The sequence below is a fragment of the Mesoplodon mirus genome (assembly GCF_964341445.2).
Source record: "Mesoplodon mirus genome assembly, chromosome: 14".
Taxonomy (NCBI): domain Eukaryota; kingdom Metazoa; phylum Chordata; class Mammalia; order Artiodactyla; family Ziphiidae; genus Mesoplodon; species Mesoplodon mirus.
In genome coordinates, this window is record NC_138990.1 from 69,131,648 (window position 1) to 69,152,579 (window position 20,932).

At 37.4% G+C, this 20,932-nt stretch overlaps 2 protein-coding genes across 4 annotated transcripts in view; one reads left to right on the top strand and one right to left on the bottom strand.

The window, feature by feature from the left end:
- ASB3 (ankyrin repeat and SOCS box containing 3) overlaps positions 1-13,016 on the bottom strand; it is a 96,085-nt gene extending 83,069 nt beyond the window's left edge. Inside the window, exon 1 of the mRNA XM_082642105.1 lies at positions 12,927-13,016. The gene's annotated coding sequence lies outside the window, so the exon portion shown is untranslated. The remainder of the gene's footprint in view (positions 1-12,926) is intronic.
- A 191-nt stretch (positions 13,017-13,207) lies between these two features.
- ERLEC1 (endoplasmic reticulum lectin 1) overlaps positions 13,208-20,932 on the top strand; it is a 41,027-nt gene continuing 33,302 nt past the window's right edge. For all 3 annotated transcript variants that reach the window (XR_014295847.1, XM_082642107.1, XM_082642106.1), the window contains exons 1-3: positions 13,208-13,495; positions 18,870-18,974; positions 20,588-20,668. Coding sequence is in view for 2 of the 3 variants with exons in the window: in XM_082642107.1 (XP_082498233.1) it covers positions 13,334-13,495; positions 18,870-18,974; positions 20,588-20,668 (348 nt within the window). In the remaining variant the exon portion in view is untranslated. The remainder of the gene's footprint in view (positions 13,496-18,869; positions 18,975-20,587; positions 20,669-20,932) is intronic.

The window sequence follows — 20,932 nt, forward strand, 5'->3', positions numbered from 1 at the left end:
CAACATTTATAGGGAAGCCATGATCCAAAGAACCCAGGGGCAGGGACCTTTCATTTTCATTGGGATGGAGAAAAACATGACTAAAATGGAGAAGATAAACAATACTGAATTAGAGAGAAGCTAGGGTTTGGAGCACACAAGCTAGTAAGAATCATAAAGGTACTAAGTTATCTAGAGCATAATATTTTTGTTAACAAAACTGCAAGTCTCTTTATAGCCCTTGGACCTCACTTTCAAAACAGTCTCTCTCATTCTGCCCTCATCACACACACATAACTCAGATTCTCATTCCTCAGAGAATAAATCTTATTAGCTAGGTGTTCAGTTTTAGGAATTCAAGAAAAGTATGTGTGTAAACCCTACATAGAGAAAATAAACTTTTTTTTTTTTTTTTTTTTTTGCGGTACGCGGGCCTCTCACCGTCGTGGCCTCTCCCGTTGCAGAGCACAGGCTCCAGACGTGCAGGCTCAATGCCATGGCTCACGGGCCCAGCTGCTCCGCGGCATGTGGGATCTTCCCGCAACGGGGCATGAACTGGTGTCCCCTGCATCGGCAGGCGGACTCCCAACCACTGCGCCACCAGGGAAGCCCGAGAAAAGAAACTTTTAATGTAAATCTCTAATGGAGTAGATTTTTTAAAGTAGGTCTTTCTACTCCTACTCCAGGCCACTATTATATTTCCTTTCCCCCACTCTCAAACAAATAACACACTCACTCTTCAGTCTACCAAGAACTGTAACCACAGTCTAGATACCACCTGCATACATAAAAACTTATCACTTAGGGAAACGAAGGTTGCTGTGATGTCAACTCTGAATATTTGAAAGAATGAAGGTGATCTATTCCTTCAAGACTGATTTTAAAACATTTTATAGTCAACATTTTATTCTATTATATTAGATTTCTCTTTTCCATAAAAACATATCTTTTTTAAATTATAACTTTGGAACAGCTGTGAATATCAATGTAAGCATCATCCTCCTATAATTTACATCCCTGATTCTAAGTCAGTTATATGATAAATATGCTTAAAATTCCCTCTCATCATATCACGTCGAAATCTACGTATCAAATAGGGTATTCCAATTATGCCTATCTTTTTCAACAAAAATACTGTGACTATATTTTCTATGAATTTATTCAGCTTTTAACGATCTATCTTCATGAATTTCTAAAACTTTAAAATAAACTCACCCTAGGCACACATTAAAAATTCAACGATTAGCAAATGATTTTTTAATCCTGTGGCTACTCTTCAAAGAATTTGAACTCCTGAAAAAGTACTAAAATTATTCTTCTAAATGTCAAATTTATATGATGAAAATTAGCTTTACTGAATTTCAGGGTTGTTTAATTCTTCTTAAGGTTCATTTTACCTTTCTAAAATATTATATAGTTCAGTACCAATTTCTGGGTAGTTTTATTTAACTGTACTGAACCTCCCTGTCTTTATAAATGGTTAGCCAATGCACATACATCTGGAAAAACCACCACTTAACCCTACAATTTCTTTCACTCTTCTAGCTTTCCTATCCTTTGCAGGAATTTCTAAACTAGTGTTCTATTCCTTATCAACTCATTTCAGTGTTCCTCCAATCGAACTTTACTCTGCTGTACTCTACCCAATCAGTGTAGTCTCAGGTCTCCAATGACCCCTTTCTGATTCAACCCAAAGATCTCAGTACTTCATCCTTCTTTACAACTCTGACGCATCAGACACTAGTGACCGTATCACTAAGGCCAAAAAAGCAGAACATTTCGTTGCATTTCTATTTACATCTTTGACTACTGTTTATCAGATGCACAAACTCATCGAATCCTAGGCTTCAATTACCATCTTTATTTAGAAAACTTCCAATCTCTAGCCTACTTCCTCAAACTCTTTACAAATCTATATGTCTTATATGTAAGGTACCTCCAGTTGAGCTATATAAACACCTGAAACTTAGTGTATTAAAAACATAATTCATCTCCTTTCCCAAAGAAAAATTTTGTCCCACATTACTTCCCTGTACGTGATACACATTAAATGTTGAACAATGGACAGAACAGAAAATACAACAAACAAGTTTAAAATATCACCAATTCACAGGCTTTTGCAGAAAATATTTTCACAAGTTTTACAAAATGTAGTTTGTGTTCCTTGTTTATAATAAATTTTAGCATTTTATTAAAAATTTTATATAATTTTATATAACTCAAAGCAAAGTGAGCAGGGAAGCCCTGAAGCCTATCTGTGATATGACTTAAAAGGTTATGTGTTGGTAAGACCTATCCTACAAGTATGAGCTGCAAGGTTTGTCAACTAAAATAAGAACCTTATAATATGGTAAGAGCCAAGAGTTTCTTACACCTCCTTGCCTCCAATCTATTTCTTCTTTCCAGCACATTCTCTTCTCTATACTCAGGATTATCTTTCTAGAATATGAAACTAATCTAGTCAGTAATCAAAATGCCTCCCAGGGCATACAAAATAAAGTTCAAATTCTTTAATCTGTATCTATGTAGATACAACCTGGTGTCAGCATATTTGTCACATTTCACTTCCCACTAGTGTGCACCCCCCATGTTCCAGTCACACCATCCTCCTCAACCATTAAGACCTAGCAAAAAGAGGGACTAATGATAGGTGGCAAGCAATGACTATGCAGCAAGACTACTAAGATAAAAAAGATAGCTCCCAGCTAACAAGAACCACATTTGGTGGAGAGACACACAAGCAAGCAAATCAATGTTACTTACCAGAAAGGCTGGGACATAAAATACAACCAGAATAGAGATAAATTGTTAATTCAAACTAATAAGATCAGAGAAAGCTTCAAAGAAAAAAATAAATTGTTGCTCATGTATCAAAGAATAGTAGTTAACACTTATGGAACACTTACTATAAATGCCAAAATCTATTCCTAGTACTTTACACATATTATTCCCCAATGAGAGACAAAAAGAGTTTAACTTAAACATTAATAATAACTATCATTGAATACTTACAACATGCCAGGCACTGTGCTAAGCACTAAAAAGGAACAAAATGGAATTAAGGCCTTTAATTTTTTTGGGGGGGGGGAACAGTGAGATGGCAGGTTTTTCATTTTGTACCTCCACTGGTTAAGTTTTAACCCCAATGAGATTCTTTCCTGAAACAGGACAAAGTTAAAAGAATTTTTTTAAAAATTCATTTAATTACCCATATTCTAAAGTCATAATTTTTTAAAATTTAAACAGATGTATGGTTTGCCCAATATTCTCAACAACATTGATTGATTTATTCAACATATACCTATCAATTACCTACTTTGTGTAAGACAAACTAAGCATATGCATTTTCTTCCACTTCCTAGCAAAATCCCACTGAAGTGCATTCATGCATTCTGGAAGGAGAGCAGATGGGATTATATTGAGGATTAAGCCAGTGCAGAGAAAATCACAGTCTAGAAAAAACATGCAGGTGCACCTATATGCATGTGTACACACAAGAAAGCTGCAGCCACGCAGAAGCCATTCCTGCCAGCAGAGTCTGAAGAAATACCAAACCTAGATACAGCAGAAAGGGGCTGTAGGACAAAAATCAGGATTCTTATAATATGTATATTAGATAGCCAAGCCAAACCTTTTATCTCACTCCTTTACACACAGAATGTCTAGCAGCAACAATGCTGATTTCCAGCTAAAACCACAACTTTTTTTTTTTTTTTTAATTTAACAATCTACCCTGAAAGCATTAGAACATCTTCATGCTCCACAACAAAGCCTTCCTTACTTGGGCACAGGGTGGAGGGAGAAGAGGAAGAAGCAGCTGTTTTTCTGCATTTCACCCATGGACTCTAAAGTGAGGCACAACAGTTAATACCCTGCTCACTTACAAAGAGTTCAAGAATCCTTTGTTTGCTTTTTTTTAATTTTTGAGGAAGAGGAAAAGCAAAAGCACAAGAGGGTGAAAATAATCAACTCAACTTAAGGAAGCAGAGCTTTTAAACTTATAAATGTTTAAAGTTTGTAAGTGCTATCCTCAAAGAAATTCATGAAGACATTGCATCTATTAAAAATGAGCAACTGGAAATTATGGAAACAGGAAAAAGAAACACTGACGAAAGATATTCAAAAAGGAGAACTGATAGTCAAAGGAAACAGATCTCTTTAATTGATCTTCCATATTACCTAATTTTTTTTCTTTTTCTCTTTTTTCTCTCTGTTTGGAAGAATCTATCTAAATGGTATTCTGAATAGAAAAGAGAAAATGAAGGAAAACAAAATTTAGTAAGTGAACAAATGGGACTCATGGAGTGCAATGAAGGATAAATGAAAAAAGATCCACATCTAGAAAGAAATACTCTCATAAAATATGATAAAACCAATGATAAAGAAAAAGAGTCTAATAAAACATTCCAGAGGAAAAAGTATATTACTTGCAAAAAAGAAGCAGAATCAGACTGGCTTTAGTATTCTCGTCAGATATACTAGAGGGTAAAAGGCAAAGGAATGATGTCTTCAAAGTTTCAAGCAAAACGAAATGATTGAACTATGAATTCTAGTCACAAACTATTAACTGAGAAGGCAAGATAAATACATTTGCGTATAGGCCTGTGAAAATTAAATTACCTGCTTTATATCTTTTCCCCCCAAAATTACTTCTAATTAGCTATACCCCAACAAGCTGGGAGGGAAATGTGAGATAAGGAGGACACGGAATAACATAAAACAGTAGATTTAACCCAGGAGAGTTACCCAAAAACAATAAAGATAGATAGATGGATAGACCCAATATAGACAGGCAGATATGCAACAGACTTGGAAAGCAACTAGTGTAAATTAGAACAAAGTGTTTGAGAGCTCAAAATATATCTTCAAGAACAAAATGGATTCATTTTAGCAAATATAGTACTAATTTTAGGGAGCTAAAAGGACACTTTAAGTGGCAGAGGATTAATACAATTACATTTTTTTCTCTGCAGTTCCAATTACACCTCTTGATTTTATACTGACTTGTACTTGCATAAGTACAATATTGTAAAGTTTATAGGTTTTCAATGCTTGAGAATCAACCTATAAACAAAGCACAGAAAAACTGAATAAAGTCACAGAACGTAGATGTTATAAACATATAGTAGTAGCCAACTGCAGAAGCAATGAAAATGATAATAAAAGCTAACACATATTACATATTTAATATGTAATTAAGGCACTATGCTGAAAAAGCCTTACATGCAATAACTCATTGATTACAAAATGGCAACACTGAAAAGTGGCCTAAAGAATGGATTCAGGAACAAGACTGTTTGGGTTTGATATCCAGTTCCACTGCTTACCAGTGTTATGACCTTGGGCAAGTTGCCATATTTTGTTAATATATTTATTTCATTTTAAGACTTCTGAAATTGAGATGAGTCTTATACTAGATAGCATGTCATAAATGTAATTGGTAGTGGTTATTTTCTTTGTTAGTAGTACCAAAAAAAAAAAAAAATAGTGAGCCCTAAAATCAATGGCAAAGGGGAACTGCTATAGTTTTAAACAGACTTTAAATTGGGATTGACATATATATACTATATATAAAATAGAAAACTAATAAGGACCTACGGTACAGTACAGTGAACTCTACTCAATACTCCGTAGTGGCCTATATGGGAAAAGAATCTGAAAAAGAGTGGATATATGCATAACTGATTCACTTTGCTGTACACCTGAAACTAAAACAACATTGTAAATCAACTATACTCCAATAAACTTCTTTTAAAAATAAAACAGCCTTTATGACAACAATTAAATGCAAGGCATGACCCCTGACTGGATCCTGAATGGGGGGAAAAAAGGCCAATAAATGGTGAAAGTTTAAATCATTGTTATTTTTCTAAGATGTGATAGTAGTATCCATATAGAGGAATCTTTTTATTCCTAGTCATTGATTTTTTTTCAAGGTTCAGGCCAGTTGTCTTGTAGAATGAGCCACATTTTTTATTTGTTTGATAATTTTCTTATAGCCAGGCTTGACAAGAATACTACACAGGTATTGTTATATATAGGTGTTGTACACATGAAGTTTTAAAAACTCATTCTTATACAAAATTCTTAACAGAAAATCCTTAGGAAAAACCATAAACAAAAATATAAAGCATGGGATTAAAAAAAGAAACATTCTACCTTGATTTGAAATCAAATTTCCAATCTCCTTTCTTTTTCCTTGTACCTAAGAAATGAGTATGTACAATATTCACATTTGCACCTGGATATTTGCTGGCATTCTGTCACCTGTGTACATGATGTATTTTAACCAAAAATCTCTGAAGGCCAAAACTTTTCTCATTTATTTTTCCCAAAATGTGTATCCCAGTCCTCTTAAGTCTTCTTGTTACCACAGAGTAAATTATATTTAAAGGAGTGATTGGAAGGGAAAAAAGATCAATATTGGAAATTAACAGAAAAGGTCAATTACTATCTTAGGCAGCCTCTGGAGTAATTAGTGTTAAACAACCTCAGATTGCATACCAGCTGTTAATTTGAACAAATGTCTTCATTTTTATCGATTTTGCCCTTTATATCTCTAAATGAGAAAGTATTATAGAGATCTGGGATAACTTTTAACTCAAAGCCCAAGTGGTTGGTTCTCATCTCTGTCTCAGAAAAATTTCAACTGGAAAAAAAAATTTACAGTTTTATTCAGCCATATTTTATAACATGGCACAGATATACAATTTTATACCTGTGTGTGAATTATATTAGAACATATTAACCTCTCTTGTGTTTCAGTTTCCTAATCAATAAAATGAGGAAACAATAAAATCTAACTTCTAAGGTTATTACAAGGAATAAACCAATTATATAAATCTATATCTATAAAGCGCTTAAAATAGTGCCCGGACACATCTATTAAATGAATGAAATACATAATAAATCTCAATCTTCATAATAGTTCTTACATCTCACATTTGTTATTTTCTCAATTTTAAAGGTAAGAAAACTGAGCTCTAAAGAGGTTAAGTAACGTGCCCAAGGTCACACATGTAGTAGGTAGGATCAGAATCTCACTAGCCTAACTCTTGAGCCCCTGCTCCTAACCACCTCACTATTCAGTTGTACAGAGTTTGCATATAATTATTCAGCCATTGCCTTATTATTAGAAAACCAGATATCCAGGGGTTTTTTTTTTTGCCATTACAGCTAATGCCATAATGAATTATCTTTATACATACATCCTTATGTGTCAGGGCTTTTGTATTTAAAGGAGAAAGTCCAAAAAGTAAAATTACTAGGCCAAAAGGTTTGCATATTTTTAACTTTAATAATTTTTAACTTTAAAAATTACTATTTTTAAGGGCTTCCCTGGTGGCACAGTGGTTGAGAGTCCGCCTGCCGGTGCAGGGGACACGGGTTCGTGCCCCGGTCCGGGAAGATCCCACATGCTGCGGAGCGTCTGCGCCCGTGAGCCATGGCCGCTGAGCCTGCACGTCTGGAGCCTGTGCTCCGCAGTGGGAGAGGCCACAACAGTGAGAGGTCCGCGTACCGCAAAAAAAAAAAAAAATACTAATTTTAAAAAGTTTATTATAGCAGGTCTATCTTTCCTTTTACACTATCTGGATTTCCTGTCTTACTGAAAAATACCATCCCTACTCCGATTATATGAATATTCTCCTAATTGCTTCATATGGAAATATCTTTAACTCATTTACAATTTACTTTTTTTTTTTTTTGGCAGTGCTGCCTGGCTTACGGTCCCCGACCAGGGATCGAACACGGGCCCTCAGCAGTGAAAGCGTGGAGTCCTAACCACTGGACCGCCAGGGAATTCTCACAATTTACTTTTTATGTAATTTATGATAAGGTGATCTAGTTGGTTTTCCTATAGATGAATAGCAAATTGCACTATCAGCATTTATTGATTAAAACATCATTTTCCCACAAAAGCGAAATGACACCCTTGTCACATATTAAATTCCTTATGTCATTCCAAGCCACCTTTCTATACTCAAACCAAATTATTTTTGATCTCTATGTCTTGGGTTCATGCTCTTTCATCCACTTAGAATAGGCCTCTCCCAGCTCTGTAAATCCAATTCCTACCATCCATTATGGTCCTATACAAATGCCGAGACTATTTTATTGGTTTCCACGCTTCCTTCTTCTCATCCCTTGCTAGAGGTAATCAACCCCTCCTTTGAATGTCTGCAATACTTTATCTGCACAGTACTTCTCTAACAACACTTCTCACTTTAAATATAATTAGTTATTTACAAGTCCTGTCTCCCTTCCTAGGTGGTAATATTTTGGTGGACTTGATCAATATCTAAGTCTTTTTTTTTATATCTAAGTCATTTTTATAGCACCCTTAGTACTTTGGACAGTGCTTCCGAACCACATTTATTAGATGAATAACTGCACAACTTTCTTGATCTCTCCCCAGATCTGTAGTTTTGCAGCTAACTGAAAACTGCCACATTAAGACTAACTCCCTTGTGTGCAGAAAAGCGTAGTTTTGCAAAATGAAGGGGAATTTTTCTGGAATCCATGAAGCAGAAATTTAAAATAAACAAAATTTGGGCTTCCCTGATGGCGCAGTGGTTGAGAGTCCACCTGCCGATGCAGGGGACACGGGTTCGTGCCCCGGTCCGGGAGGGTCCCACATGCCGCGGAGCGGCTGGGCCCATGAGCCATGGCCGCTGAGCCTGCGCGTCCGGAGCCTGTGCTCCACAACGGGAGAGGCCACAACAGTGAGAGGCCCGCGTACCGAAAAAAATAAAAATAAAATAAAAATAAAAATAAAATAAACAAAATTTAAGATTGTGTATTCTGTACCATATTTACATGAGAAAAAATCAAGAGACTATTAAATGAAGTAACTGACTATTTTTTCAAAATAATTTCTAGGCAGTGATGGGGTTAATACAGATTCAGGACAATCTTCTACATAGTTACATTCAAAATTCTCTATGATGATAACTGCATAATGATGACATCAGTGCAAGGTAAGATTAAGTGCCTTATGGAATCATCAAAGATACAACACAAACAAGCATTATAGGCAAAGTAGGTGTTCACTACACTGCAAAATTTTTAGAGTGCTAGAAAGGTCCCCTGCTTGCCTCTAAATATCTTCCCACTCAGTGAGCTAATGTCTAAAACTTTACCATTAATATTCAAGCCTCTCATTTAAAAGTCTAAACCAGTGATTCTCAACCATGGGCCATTTTGCCTGCCAAGGGACATTTGGCAACGTGTGCAGACATTTTTGGTTGTCACAACTTGGTTGGGGGGAGGGGGAGGGTGGGGTTGCTACTAGCATCTAGTGGACACAAGCCAGGTATGCTACTAAACATTATACGACGCACAAGATAGCCCCTCACAACAAAGGATTTTCCTGGCCCAACATGTCAACATTGCCAAGGTTTTGAGAAACTGGTGTATACTCTGCTGAAATGCAAAAACATAATGTTTTTAATTTAACATACACATTAAAAAGCCTCCACTTCAATCCAATCAAGCCTTTCTTCCCCTCTGCTCCTCCTCCATGCTGTCAAATCCAGTGGTTACCTGCTTATCCTCATCTTCCACAACTCCCTTGACTCAGCTAGCTGGTCATTCCCATGGTACACTTCTTTCTCTTGACTTCCTTGATATCTCAGTTTTCTGATTTCCTTTCTGCTTTACTGGGCACACCTCCCCAGTACATTCTGTTAATTCTTCAATGCTGTTCACTATCTAATGTTGCAATGATTCATCTTCCCTTTGTTATCCTCATTTTTTCCCTAAATGATGTCAGCCAGAACCATGGCTTTCAGTATATCTATATGCTAATAACACCAAAATTTATAACTCCAGCTCTGACCTCCTCACCTGAGCTTCAGGTTTATTTAACCAATGTGTTAGCTCCAGTTGGATGTCTAACTGATATCTACAACTTAACATGTCCAGTAAATCAACTATACTCCAATAAAAATTTTTAAAAATAATAAAACTTAACATGTCCAAAACAGAACCCTTGATTCAGAAATTACAATTATTGTAATCAAACCACATATGTAAGATGTTAACAACTGGGGATATCTAGGTTTGATTCTTGCAACTATTATATAAGTTTGAAATCACTTCAAAATAAAAAGTAAACCAGACAAAAACACATGGTTCCCATCATTCGACATTCTTTTCTTCCCTCTTTCAGCAAACTGCACCACCAGTTCCTCATAAAACATATCTAGACATCATCATTAATTCATCCCTATAAGAACATGTCACATCTAATCCACCAGCAAATTCAAGATGCTGTAGCTGAAAAATATATCCAAATTAGGCCACTTCTCCCCATCTCTGCTGCTACCAGCTTCCTAACTGGTCTCCCTGTTGCCATACTTGCCCCTACATTAGTTTCCTAGGGCTGCCATACAACTAAGCCCACATGCAGAGGGCTCAGTTGCTCCACGGCACGTGGCATCTTCCGAGACCCAGGCTCGAACCCATGTCCCCTGCACTGGCAGGCAGATTCTTAACCACTGTGCCACCAGGAAAGTCCCAGGTCTGGGGGTTAGAAGTCTGGAATCAAGGTGTCAGCAGAGCCACGATCTCTATGAAACCTCTATAGGAGGATTTGTCCTTACCTCTTGCTAACTTCTGGTGGTTGCTGGCAAACTTTAGCGTTCCTTGGTTTGTAGACACATCACTCCAATCTCTGCCTCCATCTTCACATAGCATTCTCTCTGTATGTCTGTCTGTGTCCAAATATCCCTCTTCTTATAAAGACACTAGTCATTGTATTAGGGCCCACCCGACTTCAATGACCTTATCTTAACTTTCCATCTGCAAAGACCCTATTTCCAAATAAGTTCACACTTACAGGTTCCAGGGGTTAGGACTTCAGCATATCCTTTTGGGAAACACATTTCAGCCAATAACATTCTCTATCATCAGTTTTCCACACAGCAACCATAATGATCTTCATGAACGTACATCAGGTCACATTACTCTCCTACTTACAGATCTGTGTTCAGCTGGCCATCTCCTACCACTTTGCTCTTACACTCCAGCAACATTAGCCTTCTTTCTGTCCCTCCAACACACCAAGCTTTTCCTGCTGGAAATTGCTGTGTGGATTCCTCTTCACCATTTCAAGTCACAACTCAAATGTCACTTCCTCACACAAGTCTGACCATCTACCTGAGCAGCATATCCCAGAAGCATTCTCTTTCACAAAACCCTAGTTTCTAAGCAGCAGTGACCACTACCAGAAATTATCTTACTTGTTTTTTATCTGTTACTTGAACATAAGCTCTATTGAGGCAGCTTCCATCACTACAGACCCAGAGACTAAACCAGGGCAGACAAATATTTTTCATTTTTATTTAGTCAAATACATCTCTTTTCCTTCATGACTTCAGGATTTCCTATCTTACACACCAAGATCATTGAATTATTCTCCTAAGTTTTCTTCTATTGTTTTCTTTTTGTTGTTCATTTAAATATCTAATCCATTTGGAATTAATCTTCAACTGAATGAAGTGAATTAATCTGAACTGACTGCCTCTGTTCCTCTAAGAGAGCACTAATCTCCTGCTGTTGATTCCATCCCACACTATCTGCTGACTACACCGAAAAGCCCTAACGGACCATCTAGAAGGATGGTGCTGGAAATGCACTTCCCCACCTGCCTGATGAACTCCTATAAATCCTTAACACCCCAATTCTAATGTCACCTCTCCTGGGAAGCCTTTCCTGTCCAACCTCTGTCCTTTGTTATATCTTCACTCTAACGTCTCTCTACTGTATAATCTATAGTACCTGCCTCATAACATATATAAAGTACTTACACTAGTGCACAGAAGAAATGCTATATAAATGTTAGCTACTTTATTATATCACAATAGGTTACCATTATTTGTCTGTGTAATCTCCCTTGTTAGACCGTGAGAGAAAGAGAACAGAGACCCGTTTATTTGCCATTTACCAATCCCAGTGTTCGCACACATATTAAGCATTAATAAGTAAATAAATGAATGAACAACACCTCAATTCTGGAAAAAAGTAATTTTCTTTGATGCTGCGGATTCCTTTTGTTTTAAAAAAAGGAAATTTTGAAAACAAAAAATAGAAAAACAGACTGTTCTTCCTGCTTTTTGATTTGGCTCAAATTGCGCGGGATGGGGGGGCGACGACACACAAGGGACGACACAGTCTTTAGCAGATCTAGCACGAAGGTCTAGCTCTTCCCACCTCCAGAAAGACCATGACAGGTGCTCTAGAACTAACACTGTATAACCCATTATATTAGAGATGAAAACAACGTCTTTTTTTTTTAAGATGGGGAGGGGAATCCAAAACTTTTTGTGCTTTTTTGAATAAAGTCAGAGATATCTGAACTTCATGTGAGTTCATAACCTCACATTCGCCTGGCCCCGAACCTCACATAAAGCAACTTATCGGCTTCCTTAAAAAAAAGCAACCCAACACTTCAACTCTGGGATGAAAGAGACCCCCGTAAAGCAAAAATGTAGGGGCTGAGCTATCTAGCTGCCCTTCCCACAAGGAGATTCTCCGTCTAGGCCACCCTCGGAGAACTGCAGTATTCTTATACGGGGGAACGACAGGTTTCCTCGGTTCGGGTATCCCCGAAACCACGGCTGCGGAGACTGAGCCAACCCCCGTCCTGCGTTAGTCAGGAGCTGGAAGTAGTGAGGTGACCGCGGCCCACAGCAAAAGAGGCGGAGAGAAACTTCCAGCGGGAAAGATGAAGTGTACAGATGCTACGTGCGGAGAAAAGGAAAAGCAGCGAGAGGGTAGAGCAGTCAGGAACACCGCCACTTCTCACTTCTCGCCACCTCGAATTTTCTCATGTGAAGACCAGCACCCGCCCCGCTCACACTCTGCTGTAGCTGCTCCACGAGGGCCAAGCCGCTACCCAGCCGGTGGAGAGCCGCGCGGGAACAGCCGCCGCCTCCCGGACTCACCAGCTCTCCGTGCCGCCACTTCGCCGCCGCCGAAAGGGCTGGTCCGAGGCCCGGTCTTTGCGCCTCCGCTCCCGGGAGACCGCTGCGTTCGCTCCCAGCCGCGAGACTGCGGTTGCGCGCGACAAGATAAGCGCGGCCGGCGTCCCGGCTTCCGTAGGCGGACGGCTCGGCGGCCCCGGATGTTGATATACCGCCTGCCCCGGAAACGGTGGAGGGAAGTCCAAGGGGGCGGGGTTGGCGTTGCTGAGCTCTCCGGAAGGAGACGTGGCGGCTGTTGGGCACCGGGCTGCCTGGCCGCTTGGTAGTCCCGCCGCCTCCTCCTCCTCCTCCTCCTCCTCCTCTTCCCTCTCCTCTCCACTGTGGGCCGAGGGGGTTGTGGCGGCGGCTGGAGAACTCGGCGGCGGAGGATGGAGGAAGGAGGCGGCGGCGCGCGGAGTCTGGTCCCAGGCGGGCCGCTGTTACTGGTACTCTGCGGTCTCCTAGAGGCGTCCGGTGGCGGCCGAGCGCTCCCCCAGCTCAGCGATGACATCCCTTTCCGAGTCAACTGGCCCGGCACCGAGTTCTCTCTGGTCAGTGCCCTTGCGAACCCGGTAGCCATCTCTCTTCCTCCTGGCACTTAAGGGTTCAGCCCCTTCCCTCAGTATTCTGCGTTTTTTTCCCCCTAGAACCTCCTCTGCGGGCGCATGCCTCCTTCCGCAATCCAAAGCTTCATCGACCCCGCGTTCATTCATTCAAACAGCAAGTGTTTAATCAGACACGTTCTGTGGATGTGCCCTCCATGCTACGCATTCCGGGATCCAGCGGTCACTTGCTCTCCCCTTTAAAAATCTGTCTCACTATACCTTACCAACACTCCCACCCTGTGGAAGAAGCTTTTCTAGAACCACGTCAGGCGCACACATTTGTCTTCTCTTTGGAAAGTCCTCTGCAGCTCTTAACTCCACCAGCAGCCTTCTCTCCTTCAAGGAGTATTACACACCCTACCTACACAACCAGGTGTACTGCGGATATGAGTTTCCTCTCTCATATTCGTTCTTTCTCCCTTGTATACACACACACAGTACATATACATATACGCACAGCTCTTTTTCCTTCAGAGTTGTTTCTGAGAGGGCTGTTTGGCCTGTGAGATGTTAACGACGCCCTATGCAGAATATCCTTTACAGTTTTGATGTATTACGACTGTTATTTAAGACCCCAGAACTATGAGATTTTATGATCGGTTTTCCTACATTGAAGAACTTATTTATAATCTCAAAGTAGTGAATATTTGCAGTCCTTCCTTTGGGGAGTGGACTTCTGAGAAGTCTTGCTATCCACGGTAGGCCAATAAAAATTGGGCTCTTGTGATACTTACCGTATGGTAATTAATTCATTTATTTCAAATGGAAGTCGGGGAAAATGCAACAGTTCCCCCCACCCCGCCCCGCTCCGCCCTGCAGAATTTTTAAAAAATTCTTATTCCAATTACCTGCAGTCGTTCTACTTGGAAGACTGTTTTAGTATATTGTTCTGTTACTATTTCACTGAAACGTGAATATGTGATATTAGGATGTCTGCACAGAATGTCCCAGGATAACGGATGTCATCAGTACCACAACAGACTTCTATTTGAAGATGTTAGTTTTTGCTAATATTTCACACCTGGTTTGTTTCTCCACCTGTCTTCAGTTCTTCCATTCTGGTAGTTCAGTGGTTCTTAAACTTAAGTATTTCTCTGGGAAGCCAGATTAATCTTTGCATTAATGCCAGGAAATATTTTAAATTAATTTTTATTGGAGCATAGTTGGTTTCCAATGTTGTGTTAGTTTCTGCTTTACAGCAAAGTGAATCAGTTATACATATACATATATACACTTTTTTTTAGATTCTATTCCCGTATAGGTCATTACAGAGTATTGAGTAGTGTTCCATGTGCTATACAGTTGGTTCTTATTCAGGAAATATTGATATATTAAAATACTTATATGAAAGTTTGTTACAAGTCAGAAATAACTAAGAGGCTTGGGATAAGAATATTTTAGTCCAGCCTCTGTTATTTCCAAAGAGCACACTTGGCATGAACTTGGCAAATGTTTAAAGAATGTGGTCATTAAAATTTTTTACTCTTGCACCTGTATTTTGCTTTTTTTTTTAATTAAAAAAAGGCATGCTGATATGTGGCCCTAAAAATTTACTGACCTATACGCAGATGATTAAAACTAGCCTTTTTAGAAGTTACTACCAAATCGTTCAGTTTTCTTTCTGGCACTGGTGTTTGCTGGCTAAAAAGAGGTTATGGTAGAAGATCTCGGTCTTAACGTATGCTGTACCAACCTTTCCTATATCTAACAATTTTATTTTGACATTTTGTTTTTAATTACTTTTCTTTGGCAATGAAGCATAATCTAAGATGGGCACATTTGAGAATTTGGGGAGAAATTTTTTTTCTTTTCTTTTTTTAAGTTTGAGTTATTTTGAGAAAAATCTAGAAACATTTTCCTATAAGTTGGCAAAAGATCTGTGGGCCTCACACAAAAATAAGCCCCAAGAGTAATTATCATTGATCTTTTGATTTTTTTTTTTAGTGTTTTTCTAATCTCAAGGCTTCCCTTCCCTACTTTGTGTAATTGAAACTACAGCCCTCCACAACTGGCACTGTCATTTTGTTTTATAGGCCAGTTGGATGGACATTTGTGTGTAACTAAGCAGCTGTATGAACTAGGATAAAGGTCTTTATCTCTCTACCACCTGAAATTGGAAGGGACTTGATTAGAAGACCTGAATTTTCTTTATCTTTAAAATTCTTCTGTGCTTTAAATCATCTTCCCCTTCAGATATATCAAAATAATACGTAATCTTTCAAATTTGCTTAGAAAAGTATTAAGCACCAAAATTGTGTACATTTTTAAATGTTTACAATAATTAATGATTATGATATTCTTTCTTTACTGGTTTTTAGCAGTCAGTTTTGTTTTTGTGTATATTTTCCTGCTGAAGTATCATCTCTGTGTCATTAAAGTGTTCGATTATTCATTACTTCACAGAGTTTATGAATTTCACCAAAAGAAAACCACAAAATAAGTCTAATTTTCTTTCTACTTCTTTTGTAAGTATAGAAATGTATTCCCACTCAAAAGCTTTCCCCAGACACTACACTTGGGAAAAATGGTGACCAACTCCATGGTTCGAAGCATGTTATGTGTATTAACAAGTGGTGCCATTGAGTTTATTTTACAGCCTCTCCCAGGATAGTTTTCTCTCTCATCCTCTATCTTAATTCCTCCAGACTCATGTCAAACATTAGGAATTTCTCCCCTGCCAAGATACTTTTTTTTTTTTTTTTTTTTTTTTTTTTTTGCGGTATGCGGGCCTCTCACTGTTGTGGCCTCTCCCGTTGCGGAGCACAGGCTCCGGATGCGCAGGCCCAGCGGCCATGGCTCACGGGCCCAGCCGCTCCGCGGCATATGGGATCCTCCCAGACCGGGGCACGAACCCGTATCCCCTGCATCGGCAGGCGGACTCTCAACCACTGCGCCACCAGGGAGGCCCCAAGATACTTTTTAAATTCCTTAATCCTAAAGACCACACCCCACCTTGATTAGTTTCATTATATTAAAATCTGATTTTTATCAAATCACTAATCTTACACTAGAAATACTTTAAGGTGTTAAGTTATATAAAACAAGTTTTTTAATACTATCTGTGATTCTGTGCATTCAGAATTATATTTTTTTAAGTAAAAACATGTTTTACAAAATCAGAAGGAAGCATTTTAGTAGTAGATCAAAAAAAATTTTTAACTTAGAAAATCACAAAAGGTTAACTTTTCCCCTGTAATTTCTATTATTAAAAATTAGGGTAAAGTTTGTTAAAATTTTTACTTCGTGATCCCAGTAAGTGACGCACTATTTCAGCAAAGAGTTTTCAGATAGAAGAATTGCCACTTGGTCTGTTTTATTGAAGAAGAAAGTAGCCCTTCCTAAACTAATGAAAAATGAATCTTTGCAGCAACAACAAATCTTCAAATAAGAATAGTGATGGTTTCTACTTCTGTTACCTTTTACCTAAACCTTAAAAGCGATAGGCAGAGGAATGAATTTCTTCACATAGACATAAAACCCAAGATTAGTTTTAATTACAAAGAAAGAATTGTCTTCCTTTCTTTGCCGTGGCTCTAGACAAGCAGTTTCTTTTTCCACTGTTAGCATTGTGGTAATATTTTAGTAAATGAGTCAATATTGCTGTAGAATCCAGTTCTGAATATTAAGTTGCAGGTACTTCACAAATAGAGAGGATTAGATTTAAGTCATATGCTACTGTCCACCTTCCCTACAGTACAGGAATGATTTGACAAGACTTCAGGCCATCCATTGCTAGCTAAATGAATGTAAGTAATGCTTTGTACAACTCACTATCATATATTCTGAATATATCCGAAAAACACCGAGAGACGTTATAAGTGTTACGTCTTACAGCAGTTTGTTGTTGGCTCAACTGAATAAATGTTTCTAAGGATCCCTTTATCACAAATTTGGCTTTACAACTCTGACTTTCAAATCTCTTTGATTTCTCTCTTCACTCGTGATGATCTTTTAAATAAGGATCTTTGGCCATAGTCCAGGAGTCCATATAGTAATCTAGGAAAATGTTAACAAAAGCTAGTTCAAACATGTTAAAACAGTTAAGAGCACATAGAATATGGAATCAGTCTGCTAGGGTTCATGTCTGGGCTGTGCTACTTACTGGCTATATTACCTTGGACAAATTATTTAAGCCCTGGGCTTCAGTTTCCTTTTCAGTGAGATGGGTACAATGCTTGCTTCGAGCATCAATGAGACAATAAATGTAAAGAACTTAATTTGGTACTGTCATATAGCTAATACAGCTAGTATTTACTGATGTGTTTTGTTTTGTTTTATTGTCTTGGGAAAACATCTCCTAATTTGTATTTGTGTTTAAGATAACATCAGTTTCAAGTAGTACTGGTTTTATTATAGTTAGGAATTGTTTTTGTTAAACTGAGAAAAGAGCAGGGGTATGTAATAAGGGTGGTTCTTTCTTTGCCAGGGATAGCCAAATAGTATAGTGGGTTTACAATGCTGTAAGAAGAGAAAAGTTAAGAGAGAATTGAATTGTCAGAGAACACCTCTCATAGACTTTGAAAACTTCTGCCTTAGTAGTTAGTGACATATTTGCTATCACAAAGCAGAGATTTCTTTTTAGTTAAATAATATCAGTTATATTAATTGAAATGTTCATTTGAATTACATTGGTTCATTTTGATTTGTGAATTTGTTTGGTTTTATACTGTAGAACGCTTTAAGGATAGTTTTGTTGATATATACCATGAATCAGCAAACTATACCTTTGGGCTGGCCCACTCCAAACTTTATTTTTGTAAAGCTATTTGTTTGTTTTCTCAGAATACAACCACGCTTATTCATTTACATATTGCCTGTGCACTTACTTCCTACAGTGCAGAATTGAGTAGTTGCAGTAAAGACCATATGTTATCCAAATATGAAAACTACTACATTGTATTATGTTCAGATGTCCCATCCAACAGAATTGAGTGTATGTTTATAAAGTGCTGTAAATTCTCATATATAGGTGGTAATTGTTAATAGGATTAATAAGTATTCAGTGATGATGTATCCATGAACATTGACGCCTCTTAATGCTTTTTAATCTGTATTATAACTTCAATCTGTTGCATTACTACTTTTTTCTTTTTACTCCAAACTTTATTTTTGTTCCTTATTTTCTGTTACATTGTAACACCAGGATAAAGTTTGTCATCTTCATTTTGTCATTAAAAAATATGTAGAATCTTTTCCCTGCCTTTGCAAGTATGTTTAAAAATCCTGTTGAAATGATGAATTAGTTTAACCTGGGACTGTAAGTTAGTATAGTTCAGTTTAATCAGCTAAAGTAATGTACATTTTTTTGTTCTATTTCTAGCCTACAACTGGAGTTTTGTATAAAGAAGATAATTATGTCATCATGACAACTACACATAAAGAAAAATATAAATGCATTCTTCCCCTTGTGACAAGTGGGGATGAGGTAAGTTTTTATAAATACGTTGATAATCCCTGTCACCAAAGGTATTTATTGAAAACATTGCAACTCCATACCTTAAAATAAAATTGAGTGACAGGTTTCTCAATTATCTTGTCTTACTATAAATATAGTAATCACTTTTTTATTGAAGTAAAGTGATTTACAGTGTTGTTAGTAATCCTTATTATTCCTGAATTCTTTGATTTTTACAGTTCAACTTGGAAAAACTAACAACCAATTATTAATGTTTTAGATGAAAATCTAACTCCACACATACTTTCTTTTATAGAAATGAAGGTTTTGAAACAAGATAAAATTTTAAATGTGTATGTGACATTTTTTATAAAGAATTGCTAATAAGTAAATCTATAGGTACCTTGTGCTTTCTCACTACCTTAGCTCATGCCCGTTTCTTCCTCCTAAAATGCCCTTACTGCCTCTTATCCATCCTTCAAGGCAATTACTTCTTTCAAGATGAAACACAAAAGGCAGCATGGTAAGATGGAAAGGACACCAGCCTAGGAGCCAGGAGGCTGAGGTATAGGCTATAGTTAGCTGTGGAGCCTTGAACAAATTTGAAACTCAGTTCCTCCACTCAATAAATTTATTGAGCTAATTACATAATATTTTCACAATCTGTAAAATGGAAGTATTAAACTCAGTGAGTTTAGGTTTCTTAGGTTTTGTTCAGACTTAAAATCTGTGAAAGACAGCTATCTCATTTTGTTTTAAACCTCCTTAAGACACAAATACACACATATGCAATTACACACATATTTATGGCATTCAAGTCTGAAATGTAAAAATATATGGAAAACTGAGAAGTATATTAAAACTTTCCAGTGTATTCTATAAGATTCAATTATTCTGAGGCTTTCATAGATAGAATTTGTTTGGATACAAGCATTTAAAAATTCTGAGGTAGGTTTATAGAATTGTTCAGGAAACTGATACTTAACCTTTTTCTAAGAGATGAAAGAATGGAAGATTATTCTATGGCTCCATATTTTATACTTCAATTCTTTTTTTTTTTGGATTATAGTTGATTTACAATGTTGTGTTAGTTTCAGGTGTACAGCAAAGTGAATCAGTTATACATATACATATCTCTACTCTTTTTCAGATTCCTTTCCCATATAGGTCATTACAGAGTATTGAGTAGAGTTCCCTATGCTATATTGTAGGTCCTTATTAGTTATCTATTTTATATATAGTAATGTGTATATGTCAATCCCAATCCCCCAATTTATCCCTCACCCCACCCCTTTCCTCCTGGTAGCCATAAATTTATTTTCTACATGTGTGACTATTTTGTTTTGTAAATAAGTTCATGTGTACCATTTTTTTTAGATGCCACATATAAGTGATATTATATGATAGTTGTCTTTCTCTGTCTGACTTACTTCACTCAGTGTGAAAATCTCTAGGTCCATCCATGTTGCTGCATATACTTCAATTCTTTTGAAAGAAGTGGCATGCCATAGGATCTTAAAGGTTTTGACTTTTTTCCCCCTTTTATTTCCAAGCATTTGTGGTTTGACCAATGAGTTAATACCTAAACAGCAGAGTTGGGTGAAGTTCCAGAATAATTGTATTAAACTCTAATTCTTTCATAGGAAGAAGAAAAGGATTATAAAGGCCCAAATCCAAGAGAGCTATTGGAGCCACTATTTAAACAGAGCAGTTGTTCCTACAGAGTATGTATTTTATGTTCACTTGATAACTAGAAAATAAATTTCCAGCAGCCAATAGGCCCTTGAAAATAATTCTGTTTCTTTTTACTTTATTATGTTGTATCACATTTTAAGTTAGTTGTAAAACTAAACTGTTGCTTAATAGTATTTTGTTCATTTAAATTCCTGTATAGTATATGCAGCAAACACCCAATAATATCAATTATCAAATAATATCACCAAACTGCTTTGAATGTTTTTCAGCTCAAAAGAAAGTTTCCTTATATA